Source organism: Phycodurus eques, chromosome 2 (genome assembly GCF_024500275.1).
Source record: "Phycodurus eques isolate BA_2022a chromosome 2, UOR_Pequ_1.1, whole genome shotgun sequence".
In the NCBI taxonomy this organism is placed as follows: Eukaryota; Metazoa; Chordata; class Actinopteri; order Syngnathiformes; family Syngnathidae; genus Phycodurus; species Phycodurus eques.
Window position 1 is genome coordinate 3,310,747 of NC_084526.1, and position 17,411 is coordinate 3,328,157.

Sequence of the window (17,411 nt, forward strand, 5' to 3'; positions counted from 1 at the left end):
TAGGTGCATTGCCGTCAACTACTGGACATTATTGGCAGAATTCTAAACTCTCCATAAAGCGAGTTTCCTTAGTGAAGCATAACCTTTTCTTCTGTACAGATGATATAATACGAATTATTCATTCGTGCTCATGATTTTAATTATATAGTGTGTAAAATACCGCAGGTTGTCGACCTCGGAGACGTCTCAGAACGCGAGGGCATCCTTCAACCGGGACACAGCTGTAGTTTGTCCAAGTGGAGTTGCCGTACACATTCCGCTGCAGCGCTACTTCCGTATACGTCTTGGGTGCTTCACGAGATCATACTGACTGAATTAATACCGAACGAACTGAAGCCTCGACATAGGACATTCATATCACTTCTTTATTGGAGTAAAACGGCATTCGTTAAATCTTCGTGTCCGGAAAAAAAATCGTCTCGGCGCCCGTTGAAGCTTCTCGAGCTATCTTAGCTTAGCTTGCTAGCTGCCAAGATTCGACGGGCTCGTTAACAACACATCGCTAAGCAACGGATCGAGTGTGAGTGTGAAGTGTTGATTGGTGTGTGAAGATGTGGGCACAAAGTGTGAAAGAAGAAGAGTACGAGGAGGAACTTTCTGGAACGCCGGAGGACCACGAGCGACAACGTCAACGACTGCGCGACGCTGTTTTCAAGAAGCCTCAAAGTGCCTTACGCGGGGCAGGTTTGTTCACTTCTTACTCTCACTTCTTCGGTAACTGTTTTTCATTTCTTAATCATCATTCTATTATATCGTCAGCAGTGGGAGTCTTTTGAAAAATAATAATCGCGGAAATAAAGATACATCCATCCACCCATTTTCCTCTCCCGCTTATCCTCACGAGGGTTGCGGGCGAGCTGGAGCAAACATAACTTTGGGCGGGCGGTGGGGTACATCCCGGACTGGTCGACAGCCAATCGCAGAGCACATTAAAAAAAATAATGTCACCTAATTTAAAGCAATATTATAAATGAAAATATAAAAATGAAAAACATACGTTGTCTACTATGCATGTATAATAAACAATGTCGTTTTTCTGCCATGCATATTAGTAGCGTCGATTAAGCCAATGTTGACACTGACTGAGTAGGTTTAATGATGTATAATAGTTAAGACATCTCCATGCCACGAAGCTGCAGAAATATAAAGCTGGTTATTTACTGATTGGCATATCGTGTTGAGGCGAATCGCTCAGAAACAATTTATCAATGTAACAATACACAGTGTTAAAAAACTGGGGGTAGAGGAGCTATTTGCAGAGGTGGGAGTTAGCCACAATATGCGACAGTGCATTTACATTTATAAAGGCTAAATAAAGAAGAACTTGAGAGTATGAAATTAAATATCTGTACACTCATGTTATTCATAAAAACACATTCCGTATTTTGTTACAGGCAGTTGCCATGTGTTCCGCTGCTGTTACAGGGAAGTCGAAAATGTTCCGGTCTCTGGAGAGGACGAGATGACATGGGCTGTCGGTTAGCTTGAAGTTTGCCAGTGAGCGAGCGAGTGGCTATCGCGAGCTCGGCGTCGAAGTACTGCGGCAAGTGATTGGCTGACAACTCTAAATTGTCCATTGGTGTGAATGTGAGTGCGAATGGTTGTTTGCTTGTAATTGCCCTGCGATTGGCTGGCAACCAGTTCAGGGTGTACCCCGCCTCCTGCCCGATGACAGATGGGATAGGCTCCAGCACGCCCGCGACCCTAGTGAGGAGAAGCGGCTCAGACAATGGATGGATGGGTGGATGGGTGGATAGACTATTTCGGACAGGATAAGTAAATGGAATTTGTTGCATCATTATTTTATGCTTTGAAAAGATTGTATTTGTTTACTTGATTTGAAACATTTCTGCACTAGACTTTGAGCCAAATACAGTTGAAACCCCAAGTTTACATACTCTATATAAAAAGCTTTTTTTTCTCATTGTCCGACATGAAATCAGACTAAACTCTTCCTGATTTAGGTCATTTAGGATTACCAAAATGATTTCTATTTGCTAAATGCCAGATGACAGAAGGATTTGTTCAGACCATTTTTTTATGACTTTCTTCATAGTCAGCATTTACATACATTTCATAAGCATTTGGTACCATTGCCTTTAAACTGTATGACTTGGGTCAAATGTTTTGGTTATCCTTTCACAAGCCTCTCACAATAAATAGTTGGTAGGAATTTTGTCCCATTCATCCTGACAGAAGTGGTGTATCAGAGCCAAGAGTGTAGGCCACCTTGCTCGCACATGCCTTTTCACGTTTGTCCATAAATGTTCAATATTATCGAGGACAGGGCTTTGCGATGGCTACTCCAAATGTTGACTTTGTTATCCTTAAGATCCGCATCCTATTTGTCGATTAATCGATTGTGTGTCTTCTTGTGTCTTGCAGATGTTAGTGAAGCTCTTCATCCGAAACAGCAGGCGCTACACCCCCCTTACATTAAAGAGGAAGAGGAGGAGGAAGAGCCCCCCAAAATTAAAGAGGAAGAGGGATTGGTGACCCTCCATGTTAAGAAGGAAGAGGGGCCAGAGTGCTCTCTTATTAAAGAGGAAGAAGAGGAGGTAGAAGGCACCTACATTACAGAGGAAGAGGAGCCAGGGACCTCCCACATTAAAGAGGAAGAGCAGGAGACTGAAATCACTGATTTTCCATTGATTGTCATTGTGAAGAGTGAAGTGGATGATGAAGAAGAAGGTGATGGAGACCACTGTGAAGAATCACAAACAGATGGCCTCCTAGCTCCACAATCCGATAGTGACAACAAAACGTCACACTCTCCTGACACTAATAATGTTGAACACTGTAAAGGTGATGTGACCCGTCACACTGATAACAAACATGTGAAATGTTCTCATTGCAACAAAGCTTTTTCCAACAAGTCATCGTTGAAAAGACACATGAGAACACACACCAGAGAGAAGCTTTTTGCCTGCCCAATTTGTAGTAAAAGATTTGCTCATAAGGGACATTTGAAAATACACACAGGGATTCACACTAGTGAGAAACCTTTTTCCTGCTCATTATGCGGTCATAGATTTAGTCATAAGAGTAGTTTAACAAATCACATGAGAATACACACTGGAGAGAAACCTTACGCCTGTTCAACCTGCAACTTAAGTTTCGGGAGACGTTCTTATTTAATAAAACACACACGAATACACACTGGGGAGAAACCCTTTTCCTGTTCAGTTTGTGGTAAAGGATTCTCTATCAAGGAAAATTTAAAAAAACACACAACAACACACACTGGTGAAAAACCTTTTGCCTGTTCGGTTTGTGGTAAAAGTTTCTCTTTGAAGGGAGGTTTAAGAACACACGCAAGAACACACACTGGGGAGAAACCTTTTGTCTGCTCAGTTTGTGGGAAAAGTTTCGCTTTGAGGGCGTGTTTAACAAGGCACACAAGAATGCACAATGGGGAGAAACCTTTTGCCTGTTCAATTTGTGGTAAAAGATTCCTCGTGAAGACATGTTTAATAAGGCACATAAGGACACACACTGGTGAGAAACCTTTTGCCTGCTCAATCTGTAACTTAACTTTCATCGATCATACAGGATTGGTTAGACACACGAGAACACACACTGGGGAGAAACTGTTTTCATGCTCAGTTTGCGGTAAAAGATTTACACAAAGATGCATACTGGAAAAGCACATAAGAATACACACTGGTGAAAAACCATTCAGTTGCAATGTGTGTAATAAAAGATTCTCTCGTAAGGATCGGGTTAAGAGACACAAGTGTGTCAGTGAGAAGAACAGTGGTAAATGAAGCTTTAAATAAATTGTAAAGAAACTATTTGTGGTCAAATGGAACGTGTATATGCGACCTGAATAAAATACAAGTCTTCAAACATCTTTAGTATTCAGTATAGTTCTATCTTTTATTTCTCCTTGTCACCGCATTATTTCTCCTTGTCACCGCATTACATGATACTTGAGTTCTTACACTTGTGGTCAAAAGTTTACATTTACTCATCACAGGCATTAATGTCATAATAATGGTAGTGTTTTGATTTATCTGAAAATGAATTTTTTCTAGGTGGAGTAATTGTACACACCCCAATTCCAATTAAGTTGGAACATTACGCAACATCTTAATAAAAACAGAATACCATGATTTATTTGCCAATCCTTTTCAACCTATATTCAATTGAATACACTACAAAGACAAGATACTGAATGTTCAAACTGATACACTATTTTTTTGTTTTGACAAATATTCATTCATTTTGAATTTTATGCTTGACATCGAGTAAATCCTCACCAGTAGTTGGCGCTAGATTGGGTGGTGTGACACATCACCGTATCATGTGCGTCAGAAAGAAAGGTCCTTTGCAATCGTCTGTTACTGTGTTCATTGAAATTCAATGTTTCAAAAGTACTAGTCATATCAGTACTTGGTATTGGTGAGTACTCGAGAGTGAATACTCGTACCCGTATCGGTCTGAACATCCCTACCCCATACTATCAGAGGACATACATTTTTCACAAGTTATCATGAAACAGAAATTGATAAGAAAATAGCAACAGCTGTGGGAATATGAGAGGAAATGATTATTATTAAGAGGAACATTGGAGGGATGATTGAATATAATATATATATATTAATGTGATATATGGTTTTAGTGTTTAACTGGTCTGTGCTTGAACATTGGTGCTTTGTTTCAGGGAAGATAAAATCTAAATAAGATAAAGGGTGTGGGGGTGTGCTGCTTGAAAGCTCTCAGAAGGGTTCAGGTGGAGCCACAGGGAACATCTGTCGGACATAACAGTGGCTACAAAGGATTGCTGTAAACTTTATGAGAAGACGTGTGGAAACAGCGTCTGACACCAGCGGCAAACGGCCATCATTCTGCATAGCAACGATGAAGTCAATAGGACCTTGGACCAATCAGACGAAGACAACTCCACACTCCCCGATAGCACCGTCATGCGTCCCGGCTTTCATCTTCACCGGGCAGACCGCGTCATGGAGTTATCGGGGGAAACAAAAGGCGGCGGGATATGCTTCAATATCAACGAAAAATGGTGTACCGACATCACGGAGCTCAGCGCACACTGCAGCCCGCATTTAGAGTCGCTGTTTTTGAACTGTAAGCCATTCTGCTCGCCTTGTGAGTTCGCATCATTCATTCTCGCCGGTGTCTACATTCCGCCTCAAGCTAACACGAATGCCGCACTGCTCAAGCTCACCGAACAAGGAAACAAAATTGGGAAAAAAAACATCCGGACTCACCCCTCATTATTCTAGGGGACTTTAACAAAGCTAATAAACTCAACCACGAACTCCCTAAATACAAGCAGCACATCGACTGTCCTACCAGGGAAAATAACATTTTAGACCACTGCTAAACTACGCTAAATAAAGCATCCCGTGCCAAACCTCGTGCAGCCCTGGGCTCGTCTGATCACTGCTTAATTCACATAATGAGCACATACAGGCAAGAACTTCAATGTGCGAAGCCTACAGTGAAAACAGTGAAAAAGTGGACCAATGAAGCCAAGATGGAACTTCAAAGCTGTTTAGACTGCACAGACTGGAGTGTCTTTGAAAATTCAGCTGGCAGCCTGGATGAATATACGGACACTGTCACATCCTATATCAGTTTCTGTGAAGAGGTTTGTGTACCAACAAAAACATTTCGCACATTCAACAACAACAAGCCGTGGTTCACTGCTAAACCTAAGCAGCTTCGCCAAGCTAAGGAAGATGCATATCAGAGCGGGGACAGGGCCCTCTATAATCGAGCTAGAAACCAGCTGACTAAAGAAATTAATATTGCAAAGAGGAACTATGCAGCAAAGTTGGAAAACCAGTTTAGCGCTAACGACTCTAAATCAGTCTGACATGCATTCCAATCGCTGACCAATTACAAGCGACGATCCCCCCAAGCTGAGAACAATAGCACACTAGCCAACGACTTGAATACCTTCTACTGCAGATTTGAAAAGGACACTTTCACACCCACACACCCACACCTCCGACCACAACCACACCTCTGACTTCTGCATTGACCGTCCACGAACAGGATGTGAGACTCATCTTCAAACAACAAAAGATTAACAAAGCGGCAGACCCGGACCATGTGTCCCCATCCTGCGTCAAAGTCTGCGCGGACCAGCTCGCTCCAGTCTTCACTCAGATCTTCAATAGATCTCTGGAACTCTGCGAAGTACCATCCTGTTTCAAACGCTCCACCGTCATTCCAGTCCCCAAGAAACCTGCAATCTCTGGTCTGAATGACGACAGGCCTGTCGCTTTGACATCTGTGGTCATGAAGTCCTTTGAACGTCTCGTGCTGGACCACCTCAAGAGTGTCACAGGTCCCCCTGCTGGACCCCCCGGTCTGCGGATGATGCAGTCAACATGGGACTGAACTTCATCCTAGAACTCCTTGACAGTGCAGGGACTTACGCGAGGATCCTGTTCGTGGACTTCAGCTCAACATTCAACACCATCATCCCTGAACTCCTTTCCTCCAAGCTTCTCCAGCTCAGTGTCTCACTTGCCATCTGCCAGTGGATTTACAGCGTTCTGACGGGCAGAACGCAGCAGGTGAGGCTGGGGGAGGCCACCTCATCCACACGCAGCATCAGCACTGGGGCACCCCAAGGTTGTGTCCTCTCTCCGCTGCTCTTCTCTCTCTACACCAACGACTGCACCTCAGCGAACCCGACTGTCAAACTCCTGAAGTTTTGCAGATGACACCACTGTCATTGGCCTCATCAAAGACGGTGGCGAGTCTGCATATCGACAGGAAGCGGAGCGGCTGGAGCTGCGGTGCGGCCGACACAACCTGGAGCTGAACACGCTCAAGACTGGAGAGATGATCGTGGACTTCAGGAGGCATCCTTCTCCACAGCTGCCGCTCACGCTGTCCAGCTGGCTTGTGACAAGCGTCGAGACCTTCAAGTTCCTGGGAATTACAGTCTGTCAGGACCTGAAGTGGGCGATCAACATCAACTCCATCCTCAAAAAGGCCCAGCAGAGGCTGTACTTCCTGCGGCTTCTGGGGAAGCACGGCCTGCCACGGGAGCTGCTGAGGCAGTTCTACACAGCAGTCATCGAATCAGTCCTGTGTTCTTCCATCACAGTCTGGTTTGGTGCTGCTACAAAAAAGGACAAACTCCGACTGCAACGGAATTGTCGGTAACCCCCTACCCACCCTTGAGGACTTGCACGCTGCCAGAACTAAGACAAGAGCGTGCAAAATCCTCTCGGTCACCAGCTCTTCCAGCTCCTTCTATCAGGTAGGCGCTACTGATCAATGCAAACTAGAACTAGCAGACATTCCAACAGCTTCTTCCCTCTTGGAATCAACTTCTTAAACAGCTAACCTACAATTCCATTGCAACATGCTCCCAATTTTTTTGTCTTGAGTTTGTTGTCACATTTCTGTGGGGCCAATTATACATTACTCGTGCACTTACTGTAGTTGTCTCGCCACACTGCACTATTTGCATATCTGTTGTCGACCAATACTGGCCACTCATGCCAGAGTAGCATCTGCTCCATTTGCACACTGACTCAGGAGTATCTGCAACATTTGCACAATCGACATTGTCCCAGAGTATCCCACTACTAGTCACTTTAAACTGCATACACTCCTTGAAGTCTCGGCACCCTTTGCACATTGGTCATTGCACCGGACTATTGCTATATTAGTCATTTAAACTGCTCTAAGTGCTAGAGGACTCTGCATCTTTTTGCACAATTGTCAAAAAAAAGAAAATAAATTGTACTCGCATAACCAGATAACTCGCAACCCTTTATTGCTCAGTGACTATTTTTCTCAATGTCTCAATGTCAATTGTCTCAAAAGTCCATCCATCCATCTTCTGAGCCGCTTCTCCTCACTAGGGTCGCGGGCGTGGTACACCCTGAACTGGTTGCCAGCCAATCGCAGGGAACATACAAACAAACAACCATTCGCACTCACATGCACACCTACGGGCAATTTTGAGTCTCCAATTCATGCATGTTTTTGGATGTGGGAGGAAACCGGAGTGCCCGGAGAAAACCCACGCAGGCACGGGGAGAACATGCAAACTACACACAGGCGGGGGCCAGGGATTGAACCCGGTCCTCAGAACTGTGAGGCTGACGCTCTAACCAGTCATCCACCGTGCCACCTGTCTCAAAAGTGTTCTCTGTCAATTGACTGTCTGTTGTCGTACTAGAGCGGCTCCAACTACCGGAGACAAATTCCTTGTGTGTTTTTTTTGGACATACTTGGCAAATAAAGATGATTCTGATTCTGTTTCTGATATAAAGGCGGGAGGCATGATGGACAACTAGTTAGCGCATCAGCCTCACAGATCAGAGGTTGTGGGTTTGAATCCGGGCTCCGGCCTTCCTGTGTGGAGTTTGCATGTTCTCCCCGTGCTTGTGTGGGTTTTCTCCGGGTGCTCTGGTTTCCTCCCTCATTCCAAAAACATGCATGGTAGGTTAATTCAAGACTTTCCATGACTGTGAATGGTAGTTTGTCTATGTGCCCTACGACTGGTCGCCGACCAGTTCACCGTAGACCCCACCTCTCGCCAAAAGTTAGCTGGTATAGGCTCCAGCTCGCCCTCAACACTAGTGAGGACGAGCAGTTACAGAGAATGCATGGTTGGAATGAATATCTTCTTTTTTATATATATATGAAAGCATAATTCAGGAAAATGTCATCATTGTGGACAAGAAGAAACAATTAATAAACAAAAACAAAGATTGATGTAATACACAACTGGCCAGCTCTCGCAGCCTTTATGAGGTCCAGACAAAATGTAAAGTATATGTGCTGCTTTTATTTTGATGTCCATGGCAGAGGGAAGAGGGGAATTTGCCCTGCTAATAATTTGGGATTCGAACAAAGGACGACAAATAGGAGTTATAGGTTTGTGCTCATATTGTCAGCGTGCTTTAAAAATATAGAACAAATGATGGACACTGTAGAGATGTTTTTAATGGGAATTTTAATTAAATAGTGTGTAATGATTAAATGTGTAGTCATTTTAGTGTGACTATATATTTATTAGGTTTTTTTATTCCTTAAGTATACATGTAACAACATATTCCATAGTTAAGTAGCTAACCCTTGGTTTATATAACAAATTATTTATAAATTGATATTTAATTACTAACACAATTGAGGGTAGCATGTTGTTGTCGCTCTTGACAACCCTTTCAGTTTCTCAGATGGAAAAAGAAAAATTAGAAAAATTAATTGCCCAACCCTGATGGAATAGAAATACTGCAATTTTTTTTGTTTAATTTTATATTGATTATAAATGCAACAGATCAGGTGATTAATATATGGGGACATTTATTTATTGGAGTTGTCGTTATTACAGTATGCTGTATAGTGAAGAGTTTAGAGAAAAAAATAGTCGCTAGACTTGCTCCACACCAGTAGATGGCGGAAATTCTCTTTAACGTTATTTGCCAAGCGCCATTAAATGAGAGAAGAAGACGACACAGGGAGGGGGGGGGGGGAGAACCACACTTAGCTTACTTCTCTAGCTACGAACAAAGAGATCGCGTTTGTACGCAATAGCTGGCAAAGCAGAGCTCAAAGTACCGCGCTTGTAAATTGAAACTGTGTCGAAATGTGTAAAGTTGACATGATAAGAGCGTTGCTGAATGCGCGACTGAGTGCGGCCGTCGAAGAAATCTGTGTTGTGTTTGAAAGAACGCTAGCGGAGTACGAGGAGGAACTTTCTCGGACAAAAGAGGAAAACGAGAGTCAGCGTCAACTACTGGACGCTCTTTTCAAGTCTCGAGATCAAGCACGCCGAACAGGTTTGCCCAATTCTTACTCTCAAATGTTTAGCAGCTACTTCATATTTTTAACAATATAGTTTTGTTACACTTTTGTTTTTTTAAAAGGATCAGAGCAGCATCCGGGTACTATTTGCCGTCACGTATCACCATATTGAGTCATTAAAAACATGGAAGAACAGCCTAAAAATATGGCGGCAACCAAACGGGAGTCATTTTGAATATTGAATTAACTTTATCACTCTTTCCGCCAAGTTCGTCATCAAATACTTGGTTGGTCTTCATCTTGTGTTGCTTCAACATCCGGGGAACCTTTTAAGGTAGAAGGCACTCGGCTGAAGAAACTCCTCGGAAGTTTGCATCGGTTTTCTCGTCTTCTTGAAGTTAAAAAAAAAAAAAAAAAAAACTTGGCCACGTACACTTGTACGAGCTTTTTTTTTTTTTTTTTTTTTTTATAAATCACAACATCCTCCACAAAGACATGTTACAAACACCCTGAAGGTGGAAAAATATGTTGATTTGTTAATGATACATTGTTATGAAATAGATTTAAGGATTGTGTTGAAAGGGACATTTCCTCCAAAAGGATTTTATTTTCACATTACCTGTCAAGAAAATACGTATTTATAGACTTCATCTGGAAGTTCATATAAGTTAAAAACAGATAGATAAAAACATACTCATACTCCTGAAGCACCCTCCGCAGGACTCCCCGAGGGACACGGTCGAACGCCTTCTCCAAGTCCACAAAACAAATGTAGACTGGTTGTCGAACTCCCATGCACCCTCGAGGACTATGCCAAGGGTGTCGAGCTGGTACACTGTTCCACGGCCAGGACGAAAACCACACTGCTCCTCCTGAATCTGAGATTCAACTTCCTGACGGACCCTCCTCTCCAGCACCCCTGAATAGACCTTACCAAGGAGGCTGAGGAGTGTGATCCCCCTGTAGTTGGAACACACCCTCCGGTCCCCCTTCTTAAAAAGGTTAACCACCCCCCCAGTCTGCCAATCCAGAGGCACTGTCCCCGATGTCCACGCGATGTTGCAGAGGCTTGTCAACCAGGACAACCGGAACGTGAGCAAAGTTCTGTCGGAGGTGGGTGTTGAAACTCCTTCTGACAGGGGATTCTGCCAGACGTTCCCAGCAGACCCTCGCAATACGTTTGGGCCTGCCACGTCGGACCGGCATCTTCCCCCACCAACAGAGCCAACTCACCACCAGGTGGTGAACAGTTGACAGCTCCGCCCCTCTCTTCGCCCGAGTGTCCAAGACATGCGGCCGCAAGTCCGATGACACAACCACAAAGTCGATTATCGAACTGCGACCCAGGGTGTCCTGGTGCCAAGTGCACGTGTGGACACCCTTATGCTTGAACATGGTTTCGTTATGGACAATCCGTGACGAGCACAGAAGTCCAATAACAGAACACCGCTCTGGTTCTGATCGGGGGGGGGGGGCGTTCCTCCCAATCACGCCCTTCCAGGTCTCACTGTCATTGCCCACGTGAGCATTGAAGTTCCCCAGCAGAATGATGGAGTCCCCAGCGGGAGCGCTCTCCAGCACCCCCTCCAAGGACTCCAAAAAGGGTGGGTACTCTGAACTGCTGTTTGGTGCATAGGCACAAACAACAGTCAGGACCCGTCACCCCACCCAAAGGCGGAGGGAGGCTACCCTCTCGTCCACCGGGGTGAACCCCAACGTACAGGCGCTGACCCGGGGGGCAACTCAAGAGTGGAAGAGAGTCCAACCCCTCTCGAGAGGACTGGTACCAGAGCCCAAGCTGCGTGTGGAGGCGAGTCCGACTATATCTAGTCGGAACTTCTCGACCTCACACACTAGCTCGGACTCCTTCCCTGCCAGAGAGGTGACATTCCACGTCCCTAGAGCCAGCTTCTGTAGCCAGGGATCGGATCGGCAAGGTCCCTGCTTTCGGCCACCGCCCAGCTCACACTGCACCCGACCCCTATGGCCCCTCCCACAGGTAGTGAGCCCATGGGAAGCTGAACACATGTCTATCATTATCTCTAAAAATAAAATCAAATATTCTTCAGAAAGTTCTTCTCATCTCTGTTGTGGAAGGTCCCATATCTGTGTGGCACTTTTAGGTTGTGTTGCTTTCACTCTTTTGTGCAGTTTTAAATTAAAGCCTGGAGACTGTGCCTTTTGACTGGTAAAAGGTTTTTGAACACACCATTATTTTATTTTTTTACAGTTGTTGTTTTTTTGTAATGAAAGTCAAGTAGTTCTAGTCCAATGAATAGCTTGAAATGGTACAAACTAAGATAAGTGGTGAACTTGAAAAGGTGGAAAACATTAGGCAAGGTTACCCAAAACTGAAAAATAATGTACATTTCACAATTATACAAAAAGGCGCAGCACAACATGAGACTTGACTAACCAAAACTTGGCTGCGTTTGTCGTCCTTGCGTCTTGTAGATGTCCGTGAAGATCTTCATTGTGAGCAGCAGCAGCAGCTTGCGTCTCCTCCCATTAAAGAGGAAGAGCAAGAGACTGATGTCACCAAGTTTCCATCCACATTTATCCCTTTGAAAAGTGAAGGTCAAGGTCAAAGTGAGGGGAACAAAGGGGCGGAACCTCCAAACAGTAGCTCAATTCAGTGTTATCAAGTCATGGTAACGGAAGGTGATGGAGACCGCTGCGGAGGATCACAAGCAGACAGCCTCTCAATTCGACTGTTAGATAGTGACGACATGGCGTCCCACTCTCCTGACACTGACGATGATGGCCACTCTAAAGGTGACACGGCATGTCACTCTGACGACAAGCAATGGAAATGTTCTCATTGTGACAAAACCTTTACGTATAAGTCATCATTAAAAAGACACTTAAGTACACACACTGGGGAGAAACCTTTTACCTGTTCAGTTTGTGGTAAAGGGTTCACTCAGAAGGGGCATTTAAGAGCACACATGAGAACACACACTGGAGAGAAACCTTTTGCCTGTTCATTCTGCAACTTAAGTTTCAGTCAACGTTCATCGTTGGGTCCACACATGAGAACGCACACTGGAGAGAAACCTTATTCCTGCTCAGTTTGTGGTAAAAGTTTCTCTGTAAGTCTCAATTTGATTCGACACCAAAGAACACACACCGGTGAGAAAGCATTTAGCTGCAGCGCGTGCGATGAACAATTTTCTTATAAGTATCAGATGAACAAACACGTCTGTGCCGGTGAGAAGAGCAGTGGTCAATGAAGCTGCAAAATGTAAGTTTCGAAAGTTTGTAACATTGTGCTAACATTGATAAGTGAATATGTAATTTTGAATGAAATAGAAGTTGTCAAAGAGTAAATATAATAAGTGTATAATATATAACAGTAAGTATAGTATAATAAATATACACTTCATTGCGGTTCCCCTTTCGCTCTCCCACTCTTAACGGGGATTTTTGAGCGACCTTTTTTGGGATTGGTAAAGTTTTTGTGGTAATGTGTAGCATTGCGTGCAGGCAAGTCTGAATTTAATAATATAATACCACGCTTTGCCGCAACATGCTGGGCAGCACTGAGCTTTATTGGATGGAGATGTAGCAAAAGAAGAGAACAAGAAGCATAGAAGGATCCCCTACTAAGTAGCGCAAATATATTATACCTGTATGTAATATACCGGATGGTTTGGGTGAACATTTTAGTGTTAAATATAAAATGATTTAATTCTCTTGTTGTGTGAGATACTGCTCCGTTTATAAGAGAATAGGCGCATGCGTGTACACAAAACACTTCATTCAATAAATACAGTATTTTCTACACATTCTATGATTGCAATTTTTTGTGTTCAAATATATGTTTACATATTCAAAAAGTGTGTTTTAATATGTTTAAAGTGTGTGGGAGAGGTAAAACTAGAGATGTTTGATGCCACATTTTGCGTATTCGCTCTTGAATATTATGTAGTATTTTTGATACATCAAATTTCAATTAACACAGTGACGAATAATTGTGAACAAAGACCTTTCTTACTTTCTCACGCACATGATGATTCGCTGATGTGTGCCGACTGGCGAGAAGCGAATTGGAACCTAACTTTATACGTAATGATTGAAATGCTCAAAATGTATGCAGGTGTTTCAATGTACAATAGTGCTGATCAGACCAATGAATCTTGTGAAAATGGACCCCAAAAAAAATTCGTAACAATATAGAAGATTTCAAGTGTATTATGTCAATGGATTAGGAGGTGTAATGGCCGTAAGAATATTTGAAGAAGGAATTCATTTGGCCGGTCACCTCATTTTCTGCCGCCCACGGAAGCAAATCATTTACATCAATTTACCTGATTCTTGTGAACATCTGTGCCAAAATTTGAAATTGTCATATGTAATCAATATTAAAAACAATTTTTTATTACCTGAACCCTTTTTTACAGTAACTTGAACACGATTTGAACACAGTATTATCCAAGACTTCTGATTTCAAAACTAGTTCTCCCTCAATTTGTTGTACGTGTTGGATCTATCTCGCCCAACACCTATAAAAATAGACACAAAAGGAATGAAGGCGCTGGTTTCTTTTGCTCATGAGGAGGACATATGAGAGATTGCTCAGCTCCAGTCTCCCATCACGCTCTAAACAATCTCTCCCATCGCTCCTATATTTATTTGAAATAGGGAGGTATCTAAGTTACAAGACATAACACACTAAGGGGAGGGTTTCAAGGTGAAGACATGAGACCAACACCCGGCCACATCCTTGGTCAAGGCGCCCTTCTCTCGGGTGGTTCCTGCTGAGTCATCTTCTTGAAGGCGAGACATCTTCCTTTCTCTCACGGTCAGCAAGCAACCATCAAAATCGTCCATAATACTAATGCAAGCTAAGCAAATAAATGATAACTTCTACAATATATTTAACAACTTGTAATACTATGATGAGGCGATGAAACATTTCACAGGCGACAGATTTCAAAACTTGGCCCTTCGACAAAAAAAGGTCTGGCAGTTATGCCTTGCCGCCAGCTCCCCACCGTGTGATTCTAAAACGTTATCATTCTGTTTTAAAGGACAGCTGGTAGGGGGAAAAAAAGATGTATTCTTCGGAAGAGGTCATTTTTGTATATATTTTTTTTATGCTATAGAATCACAAAATGTGATTATATGTGTAGTTAGGTTTTAACAAACAGGGGACTCGCCCTTTGCTCGGTAAAATGTCTTATTCGGTGCGCCAGCAAGTGCAAAGCACAGGATGGAATGAAACAAAATTTTGATCCTTTAGGCAGCACTGCATCAAAAACCGACATCAATGTGTAAGGATACCACCACATGGGCTCAGGAACACTTCAGAAAACCGATGTCAGTAAATACAGTTTGGCGCTACATCCGAAAGTGCAACTTGAACCTCTACTATGCAAAGGAAAAGCCATTTATTAACAACACCCAGAAACGCCGCCGGCTTCTCTAGGCCCGAGCTCATCTGAGATGGACTGAAGTAAAGTGGAAAAGTGTTCTGTGGTCCGGCGAGTCCACATTTCAAATTGTTTTTGGAAATTGTGGACATCGTGACCTCCTGGCTAAAGAGGAAAAGAACCATCCGGACTCATGGGCACAAAGTTCAATAGGGGCTGTGTTAGTCCCAATGGCATGGGTAACCATTAATGCTGAAAGGTACATACAGGTTTTAGAGAAACATATGCTGCCATCCAAGCAACGTCTTTTTCATGGACGATCCTGCTTATTTCAGCAAGACGATGCCAAACCACATTCTGCACGTTACAACAGTGTGGCTTCGTAGTAAAAGAGTGCGGGTACTAGAAAACATTAAAATGCGTGACGCATTATGAAGTGTAAAATACGACAACGGAGACCCCGGACTGTTGAACGGCTGAAGCTGTACATCAAGCAAGAATGGGAAAGAATTCCACCTACAAAGCTTCGACAATTAGTATCCTCAGTTCCCAAACGTTTATTGAACGTTGTTACAAGAAAAGGTGATGTAACACAGTGGTAAACATGACCCTGTCCCAGCTTTTTTGGAACGTGTTGCAGCCATAAAAAATCTAAGTTAATGATTATTTGCTAAAAACAATCAAGTTTATCAGTTTGAACATTAAATATCTTGCCTTTGTAGTGTATTCAATTAAATATAGGTTGAACATGATTTGCAAATCATTGTATTCTGTTTTTATTTATGTTTAACACAACGTCCCAACTTCATTGGAATTGGGGTTGGACATTTTCCAAGGATTCAACACGTGGGCAATGTGAAATGGGAATGGAAATAAAAATGCTGATCGTGGTAAAAATTAACGGGAACCTAATATCAAAGTTTGAGTGAAGTGAAATGCAAAACAAAAAATGGTTGCAGTCAATTGTTTTATGCAGTGGTTGACACAGTTGTGCAGTCACACAAAAGAGGAGAGCGTCTTACAATGTTTGCCAAGTATCGATCTGCGTCAATATTAGAGATGGGTCATTCCAGAATGGGAGGACATTTTCGCATAAATGCACTCGTTGTGTAAATTATAGTTCTCCTGAGACAAAATGGACAAAAACTGAACAGAAACATGTATCAACAACAGTACAAACCGTCAGAGTCGCAAGAAACTTGACTTTGCCAAACCACGTGTTTGTCTTCTTGTGTCCTGCAGATGTCAGTAATGAGGTTCTTGATCGCAGGAACCAACGCTATTGGAAATTAAAAAGGAAGAGCAGAATGATCTCACTAAACTGCCACCGACCTCGCTCCCTTTCAAGATTGAAGATGAAGGCAAAGGTCAGAGTGAGGAGAACAGAGGGGAGCAGCATCTCAAGCCAACACATGATCTTTGCCAACAACTTTTTCACCAACCTGGAGCTAGTGCGGTACCACCACAACCATAGTTGCAGGTACACAAAGACTGACGGGGACAATAAAAATCAGACCGCCTCCACTCATGTCCGTTAAAGAGATTGAAAAAGAGGCGGTCCCTGTTTAACTGGTACACGTGACTACGTCACCAGTGATGAAAGGATCCCGGTCGCCAGGTGGAACGACGACAGAACTGTCCCGCAGAAATAGGGGTGGAGCCAATATGTCATCAGTCGTCAGCTACTGGAGTGGCACCAAAAGGAAGGGGCCTGTTAGCTGTCCAGCTGTTATCCGGAGCGACATTGCCAACATGGGGGGCATTGACAAGCGACACCTCTACCACAACCCGAAAGAGAAGAAAGAGCTTCTTGAAGAGCTTGTTTGCCTACACAATTGATGTCATCCTCGCAAAGGTCTGGGTCATCTACAAGTGGGACTGCGGCCCTTGGTGAGAATAGCCTGTTTCTGAAAAATTTAAGATTTGATGTGTTCAAGAGTGGCAAAGGGTAAAGGGCAGCCATATCTAGCTGCCAAAGAGGCTCATCTTCATCTGTTGACAGCCTGAGCACCGTTGCTGATATCCCAACACCTGTACAAGGACACCGTAGCCACAACCCAAGTGATGCAGTCCGATTTGACCAGTCCCCCAGACAGACCTGCAAATACTGCAGCCGGAAAGGGAAAATTATCCGCTCAGATGTGGCCTGCAAGGTCCACCCCTGAATGAACGCAGAGCGTAACTGCTTTATTAGTTACCATGAAGCACAGTCCTGATGTTATAATGATGATGATGATGTCATAATTAAAGGCAAGATTTGAATGTAGGTTCACGTCAAAGCTTGCC

The 17,411-nt window shown here is 43.5% G+C and overlaps 2 protein-coding genes across 2 annotated transcripts; both read left to right on the plus strand.

The window, feature by feature from the left end:
* Positions 1-270: 270 nt before the first annotated feature.
* On the plus strand, positions 271-3,819 carry LOC133417638 (zinc finger protein 501-like). The gene is made up of 2 exons (XM_061705534.1): positions 271-684; positions 2,386-3,819. Exons 1-2 carry the CDS (start codon positions 552-554, stop codon positions 3,765-3,767), a joined length of 1,515 nt encoding a protein of 504 aa, XP_061561518.1. The 5' UTR covers positions 271-551; the 3' UTR covers positions 3,768-3,819.
* Positions 3,820-9,489: 5,670 nt separating this feature from the next.
* LOC133418236 (zinc finger protein 892-like) lies at positions 9,490-13,527 on the plus strand. Its single transcript, XM_061706718.1, has 2 exons — positions 9,490-9,785; positions 12,205-13,527. Exons 1-2 carry the CDS (start codon positions 9,593-9,595, stop codon positions 12,981-12,983), a joined length of 972 nt encoding a protein of 323 aa, XP_061562702.1. The 5' UTR covers positions 9,490-9,592; the 3' UTR covers positions 12,984-13,527.
* The last annotated feature ends 3,884 nt before the right edge of the window (positions 13,528-17,411 follow it).